Consider the following 12,805-nt stretch of genomic DNA (forward strand, 5'->3'; position numbering starts at 1 on the left):
CAAAATCTAATGTGTGAAATTCCGTTGAAGAACTCTGCAGTACTGTATTTTTCATCATATAAGACGCTCCGGCATATAAGACGCACCTAATTTTATAGGATAAAAATCTAGAAGATAAAGATTCTGAACCAAATACAATGTCCGGGCATGCTGGGAGTTGTAGTTTTGCCACATTGGAGGTAGCACTCACGTGTCCCCGCCGCTCCGGACCCGTCACCGCTGCCCTGGATGTCACCCTCCATCGCTGTCGCCTCGTCCCCGGGGTGTCCCCGTCGCTCCGGAACGTCTCTGCTGCCCGGTATCCTCGCTCTCAGTCGCCGCTATGCACGCTGCTCCTATTGGATGGTGTGACGGCATGCACGACGACGTGATGACGACGAAGGAGAGCACCGGCCATGCAGAGGATCCCAGCATGGAGCAGACACCGAGGAGGCAGGTAAGGTCCCTCCCGGTGTCCTGTAAGCTGTTCTGGACGCCGCGATTTCACCGTGGCAGTCCCGAACAGCCCGACTGAACAGCCGGGTTAGTGTTATGTTCGCTTCAGACGCTGCGGTCAGCTTTGATCACCGCGTCTGAAGGGTTAATATAGGGCATCACCGCGATCGGTGATGTCACGTATTAGCCGCGGGTCCCGGCCGTTGATGGGCCGCGATAGGTGTCTATTCGCTTTATAAGATGCACTAACTTTTCCCCCCCAGTTTTGGGGAAGAAAAAGTGCGTCTTATACGGCGAAAAATATGGTAAATTCCGTCGTAATTTCCTACTTATTGATTTCAATGGGATTCTGCAGTCCCATGCAGACAGACGAATTTCCGTGGCGGAAAAATATAAGACCAGTCTTAATTTTGCAGCAGAATACCCTTGAAGTCAATGGGGCTTGAATTTCAACAGAATTCTGTGTTCTGAAAACACAGAAATTCCAGAAGAATTATGCACTTCCGTTCAGCAAGCTTTGCTGAACTGAATTTCTGTGGAACATACCCTTACGGTACTTACACACTTTGTTGGCGGAAATTCTACAGAGAATTTTGCATCAACAGAATTTCAGCATTGAGAGGCTGTTGAAAGGCGGATTCCACTCGGAATTTTCTGGAAAGTGGATATTCTGGGCAGAAATTCTCAGTGGGAACTGGCCCTTAAACCTGCAAGGACATGTGGTTTTTGCTAAATTAATCCTTAGATGCAGCAGATGCAGCAAAAGGACAAAAACAAAACCAGACATAGAGCGTGGGAACAGAACTATAGACCTAGAATAGAAATGTAGTGTGCTGACCAGGAATATGGACACCAAGATTGGACCAGGGGTTGGAATCATAGGGAGTAGATACCAGATGCACAGCCAGGAACTCTGTGTCTTGATCTCTAAGTACCAAGACTCACATTTTAAACCCTCTTAAGGACATTCACTATAAAGTCTGATTATTAACACACAATACCACATAATATATTGGTGTTGGCTGTCGGATAATAATTATACCCATATCACCTACTATTCAGTGAAGTTAGTCCTGTTCAGTGTATACAGATAAAGGAGACTGTTTTTAAAGGGGTACTCCTGTGGAAACCTTTTTTTTTTTTTAAATCAACTGGTGCCAGAAAGTTAAACAGATTTGTAAATCACTTCTATTCCTGAATGCTACAGAGGAAATTATTTTCTTTTTAGAACACAGAGCTCTCTGCTGACATTACGAGCACAGTGCTCTCTGCTGACATCTCTGTCCATTTTAGGAACTGTCCAGAGCAGCATATGTTTGCTATGGGGATTTTCTCCTACTCTGGACAGTTCTTATAATGGACAGTGATGTCATCAGAGAGCACTGTGCTCGTGATTCAGCAGAGAGCTCTGTGTTCTAAAAAGAAAATAATTTCCTCTGTAGTATTCAGTAATAGAAGTAATTTACAAATCAGTTTTTTTTTTTTTTTTAAATCAACTGGTGCCAGAAAGTTAAAGTTTTCCACAGGAGTACCCCTTTAAAAACAGTCTCCTTTATCTGTATATACTGAGCAGGACTAACTTCACTGAATAGTAGGTGATATGGGTATAATTATTTTACAACACCAACACCAATATATTATGATTGTATTGTTAATAATCAGACTTTATAGTGATTCAGACATATGAATGTCCTTAAGAGGGTTTAAAATGTGAGTCTTGGTAAAGCAGCTAATAAGTACTGGAAGGATTAAGATTTTTGAATGGAAGTAATTTACAAATCTGTTTAACTTTCTGTCACTGGTTGATTTAAAAAAAAAAAAAAAAGTTTTCCACCGGAGTTTTCCACCTATTAGCATATTATAGCATTTTAAAAAAAGCTACATTTTATTTCAATTAGTGACACAATTTAGTAGGTATTATTAACCTTTCTAGGTTATTTGTTGTATGGATTGGGGTCACAGCACAGAACAAAACCACAGAGTCATCATCAGGAGAGCAATTGAGACTAAAAGCAGTTCAGGCAGCAACACAGTCAGGCATAGCCAGGAAACAGAACCAGGAGTAGTCCACAAGAGCAGGGGGTTGGTTGGAACCATGATTAGGAATTGCATGTGTGAACTGTCTGGGTTTATATAACAGACAGTGAAGAGGTGAATAATTACACCCTGTTCCAAATGATTTAGCAAATTCTATTTAAGTGTCACAAAGATTAAATATTTATGTCACGTCTGCGCAGGGAAAGAGTGCACACTATTCTCGGCCACTCCCCCAATCCCTGCCTACTTACGTACCCGCCCTAGGTAGCGGGTCTGTAACCACGGTGACGGTCCCTACTTACAATAAGTGAGGGCAGTCCAGTCAAAATAATAAACTATAATGCAGATGGAGGTCGGGACACAGAATGGAATCACTCAGACTAACAGAAAACTAACTAAACATACACAAAATAAGTTGCTGTCCACAGTCCGAGTTGATACCAAGAGGTTACAGATAAGCCAATTCGCAAAGCCAGGAGAAGAGTGAGAGAGCGGAGCCAAAGGGTCAGACAACCAGATATACCAGACAGAATATAAACTAACAAACAGGGCAGAATATTGTGAATTAACAAACAGTTTATAAACCGTAATCCAGAAAAAACGCACATTAAGGAAGATTTCTGCCAGATCCCTGCATCGGATCAAGAGAGCAGCTGCTAAAATATCATTACATAGCAGCAAACAAATTTTTGAAGCTGTTGGTGCTTCTGGAGTCCCACGGTCATCAAGGTCTAGAGCCCTCCAGAGTCTGGCAACTGTGCATAAACCTTCTATTCGGCCACCACTAACCAATGCTCACAAGCAGAAATGGCTGTCTTGGGCAGAAAAATACTTGAAGACTAATTTTCAAACAGTCCTGTTCACTGATGAGTGCAGTGCAACCCTGGTGGGTCCAGATAGATGGAGTAGTGGATGGTTGGTGGACGGCCACCCTGTTCCAACAAGGCTGCAATGTCAGCAAGGCGGTGGGAAGAGAGCTGGTCATCCCCTTTAGGGTCCCTGAAGGTTTAAAGATGACCTCTGCAAAGTATGTGGAGTTTCTGACTGACCACTTTCTTCCCTGTTACAGAATGAAGAACTATGCTTTCCGTAATAAAATAATCTTCATGCATGACAATGCACCATCTCATGCTGTAAAGAATACCTTTGCATCAATGGCTGCTATGGGGTTAAAAGGAGAGAAAGTCATGGTGTGACCTTCATCCTCCCCTGACCTCAATCCTATTGAGAACCTTTGGAGCATCCTCAAGCAAAAGATGTATGAGGGTGGGAGGCAGTTTACATCCAAACAGCAGCTCTGGGGGGCTATTCTGTCATCTTGCAAACAAATTCAAGCAGAAACTGACCAAAAACTCACAAGTTCAATGGATGCAAGACTTGTAAAACTGCTATCAAATAAGGGGTCCTATTTTAAAATGTAACGTGACCTGTTAAAATGTTTAAAAAGTTAAAATGTTGTTAAAAGTTTGATTGAAATAGCTTTTGATTTCAGTAAATACAAGTTTTTAATGTTTAAAACAAACAGTGTTATCATTAGGAGGTTTGTACAATAAAATCTGAATTGTACTCTTAATAGTTGATAAGATGAGAATTATGCTGTCTGTTATTTACATCAATTATTTAGGTAAATGAGAAAAATATAATTTACATAATAATTTGGAACAGGGTGTACTTTAAATTAAAAGTAGGGGTGTGAATGCTAGAGAGGATGGTCTATCTCCATATGCAAGTGATCGATGCTAATATTGTATAAAATGAAAAAAGACATACCGCATATCAATACATCAATAATGAATCACCAAAGACAACATAATATTCCCAACAAGTGGTTATTTATGCCAACATATTGGCCCTGATTTACTAACTGTCGGGTTATTTTCAGAGTGCTTTTTTTTCCTATTTTTTCTCACACATATTTATCAATGTGCCGCACATGTTGGAAAAATTCACGATATTAAATTCTGTTGCACGGGAAAAATAAAGCGTAAAGCAAACAAATAAAGCAAAATAACTCTGAACCAGGATGTAACTTTACATTCATGGTCGTTAATGGGTTAACAAACAAAACGTAAAAAAAAAAAAAAAAAAAGGAAATGAAATGAAAGCCAAGATTTAAAAAATTATTATTTTTTTAAAACGAAATCCCCCAAAAAATAATAAAAAAATGCTCAGGTGCTATGTCTCATAGCCTGTGAGGGTGTAGTTGGTACCACAAAACATGTAGTATAGACATAATTTTTGTGGTTTTAAAACAGCATATGGTCCCATTTAACACGCACTGCAGACGTGAACATATAACTACTACTCCTTTAGGAGAGTGATACTGTGATCCTAGGGACTGTGCTGGGATTTTTAATACACTTTTTGGACCTTTTAATAGATAATAAATAAAAGTGACGTTTTAACACACCTTAATTTCTATAGGAGGGGGAATATAAGTTAATAGGGGTTTTACACCCCGTCACCTAGGTGACTGGGGTTTGGTGTTAATTCTATTTTTACTCCTTCCCCACTCTTCCCCACGCCTCTGTGATTTATTTGTAGAGGACATGCAACACAAATTGTGTCACATAACCCGATTAAAAAAAAGTCAGGATCCTGTTAGTAAATCAGGGTCATTGTGCATACCAAAAATAGTGTTTTTTTGGGGCCTTACAAACTTGGGCCTTTGTTAAGCCTAAATTGGTAGAGCCAAAATGATGCCATTTTTGTGTGTACAATATGTCGGCATACATTCACACTTGCAGTGTAAATGCTGTCATTTGTGCTGTATTTTGGATTCAATGTCTGGCAATGAACCATCCTATTTAAAGTGGCTGTGCATGATGAAATTGAGAAGTTGCTGTTCCTAATGCATGTTTGATCATCATAACCTGTCATCAAATGTCATACACAGACAGAAGTATATGTGATAGGAAAATTACATGTGTGGACTGCGTAAGTATCACACAAAGGGAAAACCTTAATGAAGCTCACCTGCAGGTACAAAGATTGGGTCACTCCATTCACTCCATACACCTTCTTCATATGTCTGTCGGATCTGAACATAGTGTCCCCGATGACCATCAAGAGAAAATGTGCAACTTTCTGCTGGAAAATAATTTCTACTCTGTCACAGTCTCTCCTTGCAATTTAACATATTATTTACACTTCACAATATGACCAAAATATAAAAAATAAATAAACAACATTTAGGCTCTGTTCATAATGGTGTCATGGCTTACAACTGTGCCCAATCCATCATACTTTAGACCCAAATGATACCTGACTAAACCATAAATATATATATATACTTGGGTCAACTGGAATTTTGTAGAGGTCATTTTGACTTTCTACTTCATTTTCAAGCAGCACAGATGGTATATTTTCTTCCTCACTCCCTGCCCCAGGACCACCCACCTAGCAAAGGAGACTAATTAAATAATTAATCAATAGTCAGTCAATCAGCAAGCAACAGCATACGTACTCAGCACCTTTCTTTTGAATCTTCAACTACTTGTTTACCTACAGCAAAGGTCGGTAAATGCCAAGCTGTTTGTGCTGCAAAATAATTTTATATGTTAACCCCTCAGGGACATCGGGTGTACAGGTACACCCTTGCCGCATGGGCCTTAACACACACAAGAGCATACCTGTACACCCTGCAGCATTAAGTAACTATGAAGCAAGCACAGGAGCGGTGCCTACATCATAGCTGTGACTGTCAGTAGCCAGACACTCACTGCTATTGACAGGCAGCGAGAATCCCACCGTTCCCCGTCATTAAACCTTGGGATGCAGTGATGAGCATCTATAGTGTAAAATGACACATCCCGGCTGACCCTTTTTTTTTTTGTTTTTAAAGTAGTACAGTAATAGAAAAGCTATATCATTTGGGTATCGTTTTAATTGTATTGACCTACAAAATAACAAGAAAAATAATTTTTACCAAGTGCACTGTGTAAAAACTGAACCCCCCAAAAGTCATTTGTAGTGTTATTATTATTATCATTATTACTAGAGATGAGCGAAGTTACAGTGATTCGATTTGTCGAATTGAATCACTGTAACTTCGCTCATGTATAGTTATTACTGTTATTATTATTACTGTTATCATTATTACGATTATCGTTATTACAGTATTGTTTATACGGTCATTCTTATTACTGCCATCATTATAGTTATCGTTATTACTGTGGTTATCGTTATAACAGTTATCATTATCACTGTATCGTTATTATCGTTATAATGTGTTATGGTTATTGTAGTTATTAGTTGCAGGCAGCTGGTCACGTTGTAGCCTCGACCACAAGTGTAAGACTGTTAAGGTATATAACACCCCCCTGCATATAGGTCAGGGTGTTTCCAGCATTTGGCGACACCCGCCCAACCCTCCCTTATTCTATCATTCTCCATCTGGGTAGGCCATCTATAGGCATGCCCACGGTCGCGGTTTTGGGCACACTTCTGACCACTGTAAGTATGTTATTATTCCTGTTATTATTGTTACAGTATATTCAATGGTATTGGTATTATTATTGGTGTCATTTGTAGTGTTATTATTATTATCATTATTACTGTTATTATTGTTATCATTATTAGGGTTATCGTTATTACGGTATTGTTATTACGGTCATTCTTATTACTGCCATCATTATTGTAGTTATCATCATTATTACAGTGGTTATTGTTATAACCGTTATCATTATCACTGTATCATTTGATCAGTTGATCGTTATTACCATCATTGTGTGTTATTGTGATTGTAGTGATTAGTAGCAGGCAGCTGGTCTCGTTGTAGCCTCGAACACAAATCAGCATTATGCAGTGACGGTCTCTCTGCTATATCAACATTATGCAGTGACGGTCTCTCTACTATATCAGCATTATGCAGTAAGGGTCTCTCTGCTAGACAGCATTATGCAGTGAGGGTCTCTCTGCTATATGAGCATTATGCAGTAAGGGTCTCTGCTATATCAGCATTATGCAGTGAGGGTCTCTCTACTATATCAGCATTATGCAGTGAGGGTCTCTCTGCTATATGAGCATTATGCAGTAAGGGTCTCTGCTATATCAGCATTATGCAGTGAGGGTCTCTATACTATATCAGCATTATGCAGTGAGGTTTTTACTGCTATATCAGCATTATGCAGTGAGGGTCTCTCTACTATATCAGCATTATGCAGTGAGGGTCTCTCTGCTATATCAGCATTATGCAGTAAGGGTCTCTGCTATATCAGCATTATGCAGTGAGGGTCTCTCTACTATATCAGCATTATGCAGTGAGGTTTTTACTGCTATATCAGCATTATGCAGTGAGGGTCTCTCTACTATATCAGCATTATGCAGTGAGGGTCTCTCTGCTATATGAGCATTATGCAGTAAGGGTCTCTGCTATATCAGCATTATGCAGTGAGGGTCTCCATACTATATCAGCATTATGCAGTGAGGGTCTCTCTACTATATCAGCATTATGCAGTGAGGTTTTTACTGCTATATCAGCATTATGCAGTGAGGGTTGTTCTCTGCTATATCATCATTTTGCATTGAGTGGTATCTTTCTGCTATATCAGCATTATGCAGTGAGGGTTGCTCTCTGCTATATCAGCATTTTGCATTGAGTGGTATCTTTCTGCTATATCAGCATTATGCAATGAGGGTCTCTCTGCTATTCCAGCACTTTGCAGTGAGGGGTGTCTCTCTGCTATTACAGCATTATGCAGTGAGGGTCTCTCTGCTATTCCTGCACTCTCTAGAAAGGGGTGTCTCTCCCCTACACCAGCATTATGCAGTGAGTAGTGTCTCTCTGCTTTAGGGTCGGAACACACTACGTTTTGGCCCCTGTTAATCTTATGCGTCGGAATCCCGCTGAAAACGGGATGCTGACGTATACTGTTAACGGGAGCCACAAACCCCATTAAATTCTGCTGCCGAACGGAGACCCTAGTGACTTCGTTTGGGACATATGCGCAATTTTAACCGCACTCATGACAGAGGCTGTTGCGCTTTTTAAATAGAGCACACACCCCGAAAAGAGTCACAAGGTGACTCCTTTCGGCCATAGAATTGAATGGGGTCTGCTGCGCCTGTTAACAGTATACGTCAGCATCCCGTTTTCTTCGGGATGCTGACGGATACGATTAACGGGGGCCAAAACGTAGTGTGTTTCGAACCTTACCAGTATTTTGCAGTGAATGGCACTATGCAAGAATAATTCATTAAGGGGTGAGTCTCTGCTATGCCAGCAGTATGCAGTGAGGGGTGTCACTCTGCTATTCCAGCACTTTGCCGGAAGGAGTGTCTCTCAGCTATTTCGGTGCAATGCAGTGAGGGGTTCTCTGATATTCAAATGCTATGCAGTGAAATGTGTCTCTCTGCTATTTCAGCATAATGCAGCGAGGAGTTCTCACTGCCATTCCTACTATGCAATAGATCCTTATATATTATCCGTTTTTCTGTATAAAATTGGCCTTTTACTGGTTGCGTTAAACATTTGGCTATCTATGTTTTCAGTTCTCTTCCATATTGCAGTATTATGTAAGATTAGGACATGTTTTTCTCTACTTTCTCTTATTTCCTGCAGTTCCTCTACGCTGATTTCTTCCTGACTGGAACTGGGGTTGGTCCTTAGGGCTATGTTCAAATGGCAGAATTTCTGCAAGGAATTTTGCTTGAAAATTCTTCATGAATTTATGGTCAATACACTTCAAAGGAATTCCACTGTCCTATTACCACGGAAGAATTTCCGCTGCATGAATTGCATTGAAGTGAATGGACAATTCATTTCTGCATAATTTACTGACGAATTTTAATGCAAAATTCCGTGCAGAAATTCTGTCGTGCAAACCCAGCCTATAGTATAGAGTCTCTCATGTCATCTCCATTTTAGCCTTTTTTAAAGTTGATGGCAAGTGACTGTCTTTCAAAGGGCTGTTCCTAGTGGCTAAAACATAGGCCAGGCAGTTTAGTGAACTCCAACCTCCATTCCTAAAGCTAATGCCTGAAGGTGTTTTTTTTAAGAGCTGTGCCTTCCTTTATACCTTAGGCTGTATGTGAGTACAATGTGACAAGGGAAGTTGTAACGATGCTGGATGTGGATCCACTGATCTGAGTGGCTGATGACATGGGCCGTATCGGGGAGCGGAGTCTAAGGTGCCACTGGTCTTCACCAGAGCCCGCCGCAAGTCAGGATGGATTTGCTGCGGCAGGCGACACCCAGGTCACAACCCCCGATACGACTCACCCACACAGATAGCTGGGCGAGGCGAAGTACAGTAGGATGAGGCACAGGCCTAGTCGGACTTATCAGAAGGTCAAGGCAGGCAGCAAAGGTGCATAGTCAAATAATGTAGCGGAAGGGTCAGAACACGGGCAAGGTAAACAGACAGTATGGAACGCTTAATCTCAGGCAAATGGCACTGAAAATCTGGCAGGGAAGAGTGGGAGGTGCAGGGACTTATAGAATAGTGTCAGGTATTTCACATAATTATGGGCGTACTGGCCCTTTAAATTTCAAAGTTCCGCGCCCTAGGAGATGGAGACGCGCGCCGGAGCTGAGAGGCAGAGGAGGAAGCAGCAGAGGAACGCAGTAAATGACAGCCTGGGATTTGCATGCGGGCACGTCCCACATGGGAATCCCAGCCCGCCGCCAACAGGGGAGAGGGGGACAGTGCGCTCACGGCCAGGGGAAGTGGCTGGAGCTCAAGGTGTAACAGTACCCCCCCCCCCTTTGGTCTCCCCCTCCTTTTGCGGTTCAGAAATTTACTGAGTAGGTCGCGGTCCAGGATATTTTCTTCAGGCTCCCAAGATCTCTCCTCCGGACCAAATCCTTCCCAATCCACAAGATAAAAGCATTTACATTTGATAAACTTGGAGTCCAAAATCTGTTTAACAACATAAACATCAGAGGTACCAAAGATGGGAGTAGGTGAAATGTCTTTTTTTAGAGAAGCGGTTGTGGATGACAGGTTTCAAGAGGGAGACATGGAAGGAATTCGGGATCCGGAGAGAGGACGGCAGATGGAGAGAATAGGCCACAGGATTTAAATGCTTCTTGATTTTAAAGGAACCAAGATAGCGAGGGCCAAATTGATAACTGGGTACTCTGAAGCGGATATACTTGGCAGAAAACCAGACTTTGTCACCAGGAGAGAACTTGGGAGGGGAACGTCTTTTCTTGTCCGCTTGAGACTTCATTCCACACGTAGCATGCAAAAGAGAAGAACGTCTCTTCTGCCAGATGGTGGAAAAGTTCCATACTTGCTCATCAACTGCAGGAACTCCAGAAAAAAGAGGATAAAGGAAGAGGAGGATGAGGATGAAGTCCATAAACTACGAAGAAAGGCAAAGTTCCAGTAGATTCAGAATTCTTATGATTGTATGACAACTCTGCCCAAGGAAGTAAAAAGACCCAGTCGTCTTGACAAGCAGAAATTAAATGGCGAAGATAATTTCCTAAGACCTGATTCACCCTCTCAACCTCTCCATTGGATTGAAGGTGGTAGGCTGAGGAAAAGTCCAGCTTTACTTGGAGACGGGAGCAGAGGTCCCGCCATAATTTAGAGACGAACTGGACTCCACGGTCAGATACAATATGTGAGGGCAAACCATGCAAACGCGAGATGTGGCAAAGGAACAGTTTAGCAAGCTGCAGTGCCGATGGAAGTCCAGGCAGCGGCACAAAATGAGCCATTTTAGAAAATTGGTCCACTACCACCCAAACAACAGTATTGCCTCCAGAAGACAGAAGGTCAGTAATGAAGTCCATAGCAATATTGGTCCAGGGAAGCTCTGGAACAGGCAAAGGTTGTAGAAGACCTGCAGGTTTGGAATGAGGGGTCTTATCCCGGGCACAGACCGAAGAGGAACGGACAAAATCAACGACATCCTGTCTTAAACTAGGCCACCAATATTGTCTGGAGATAAGCTGTTAGGATTTACGAGTTTCAGAATGACCAGCCATAAGAGAGGAATGGCTCGGAGTCTTAAGACTCGGAGTCTTAAAAGAGGAGACACGTAAGTCTTTCCAGGAGGCAGGTGCTGAAGATTTGCTGGCGCTGCGGAGATGAGATGCTCAGGAGGAATAATGTGCTGAGGAGGAGATTCTCGGTCCTGCACATCATAAGACCTAGAAAGAGCGACAGCTCGAAGATTCTTCTCTGCAGGACGGAAGTGGATGTAAAAAAATCTAGTGGAGAACAGAGACCATCGGGCCTGCCGAGAGTTGAGACGATGGGCTGTCTGAAGATAAAGCAAGTTCTTGTGGTCAGAATATATAGTAACAGGATGTACTGAACCTTCCAAGAGATGACACCATTCTTCCAAGGCTAGCTTTATAGCCAAGAGTTCACGGTCTCCCATACAACAGTTTTTCTCCACGGGAGAGAAGGTTTTAGAGAAAAAGCCACAGGTTACAATTCTTCCCTTAGAGGATTTTTGTGTTAAGGCAGTTCCTGCTCCAATAGAAGATGCATCCACCTCCAAAAGAAAAGGCTTGCCAGAGTCGAGTCTAGACAGGACCGGAGCCAAAGCGAAGGCGGACTTTAACTGTTTAAAAGCATCTTCAGCCTCTGGAGTACAGACCTTGGGATTAGAAGTCTTCTTGGTGAGAGAGACAATGGGCGCTACCAAGGTGGAGTAATGCGGAATAAATTGCCGATAGTAATTGGCTAAACCAAGAAAACGCTGAATAGCTTTTAAGCCAGTAAGTCGGGGCCAGTCCAGTACAGCTGACAACTTGTTAGGATCCATCTGTAGACTTTGCCTAATAACAATGTAACCCAGAATAGGAAGACTGGAATTTTCGAAAACACACTTCTCAAGCTTAGCGTAAAGATGGTTGTCACAAAGACGTTGTAAGACCTGGCGGATGTGAGAACAATGAGTCTGAACATTAGGCGAGTAGATGAGTATATCGTCCAAATAGACCATGACACAGGTGTATAAGAGGTCATGTAAGATATCATTAACAAACTCCTGGAAGACTGCTGAAGCATTACATAGTCCGAATGGCATCACCAGATACTCAAAATGTCCATCCCGAGTATTAAATGCAGGCTTCCATTCGTCACCTTCTCTTATGCGAATCAGGTTATAGGCACCTCAAAAGTCTTGTTTGGAGAAGATCCTCGCCCCACGGAAACTCTCAAATAACTCCCAGATCAAGGGAAGAGGGTTCTTGATGGTGATTTTATTCAATCCACAATAGTCAATGCAGGGTCGCAGAGAACTGTCTTTTTTTCTCTACAAAGATGAATCCGGCTCCAGCAGGGGAAGATGACTTCCTGATAAAGCCTTTTTGAAGATTTTCTTGAATATATTTAGACATGGCTTGAGTTTCAGGAATAGATAGAGG

The 12,805-nt window shown here is 42.0% G+C and overlaps 1 protein-coding gene across 4 annotated transcripts in view; it reads right to left on the minus strand.

Annotated features, from left to right (window-relative positions):
- LOC130304895 (leukemia inhibitory factor receptor-like) overlaps positions 1 to 12,805 on the minus strand; it is a 137,330-nt gene that overhangs the window by 48,913 nt on the left and 75,612 nt on the right. For 3 of the 4 annotated variants that reach the window (XR_008854637.1, XM_056551963.1, XM_056551961.1), the window contains exon 6: positions 5,449 to 5,562. Coding sequence is in view for 3 of the 4 variants with exons in the window: in XM_056551963.1 (XP_056407938.1) it covers positions 5,449 to 5,562 (114 nt within the window). In the remaining variant the exon portion in view is untranslated. The remainder of the gene's footprint in view (positions 1 to 5,448; positions 5,563 to 12,805) is intronic. The other variant, XM_056551962.1, reaches the window with a different exon arrangement.

Source organism: Hyla sarda, chromosome 1, assembly GCF_029499605.1.
Source record: "Hyla sarda isolate aHylSar1 chromosome 1, aHylSar1.hap1, whole genome shotgun sequence".
Taxonomy (NCBI): Eukaryota; Metazoa; Chordata; class Amphibia; order Anura; family Hylidae; genus Hyla; species Hyla sarda.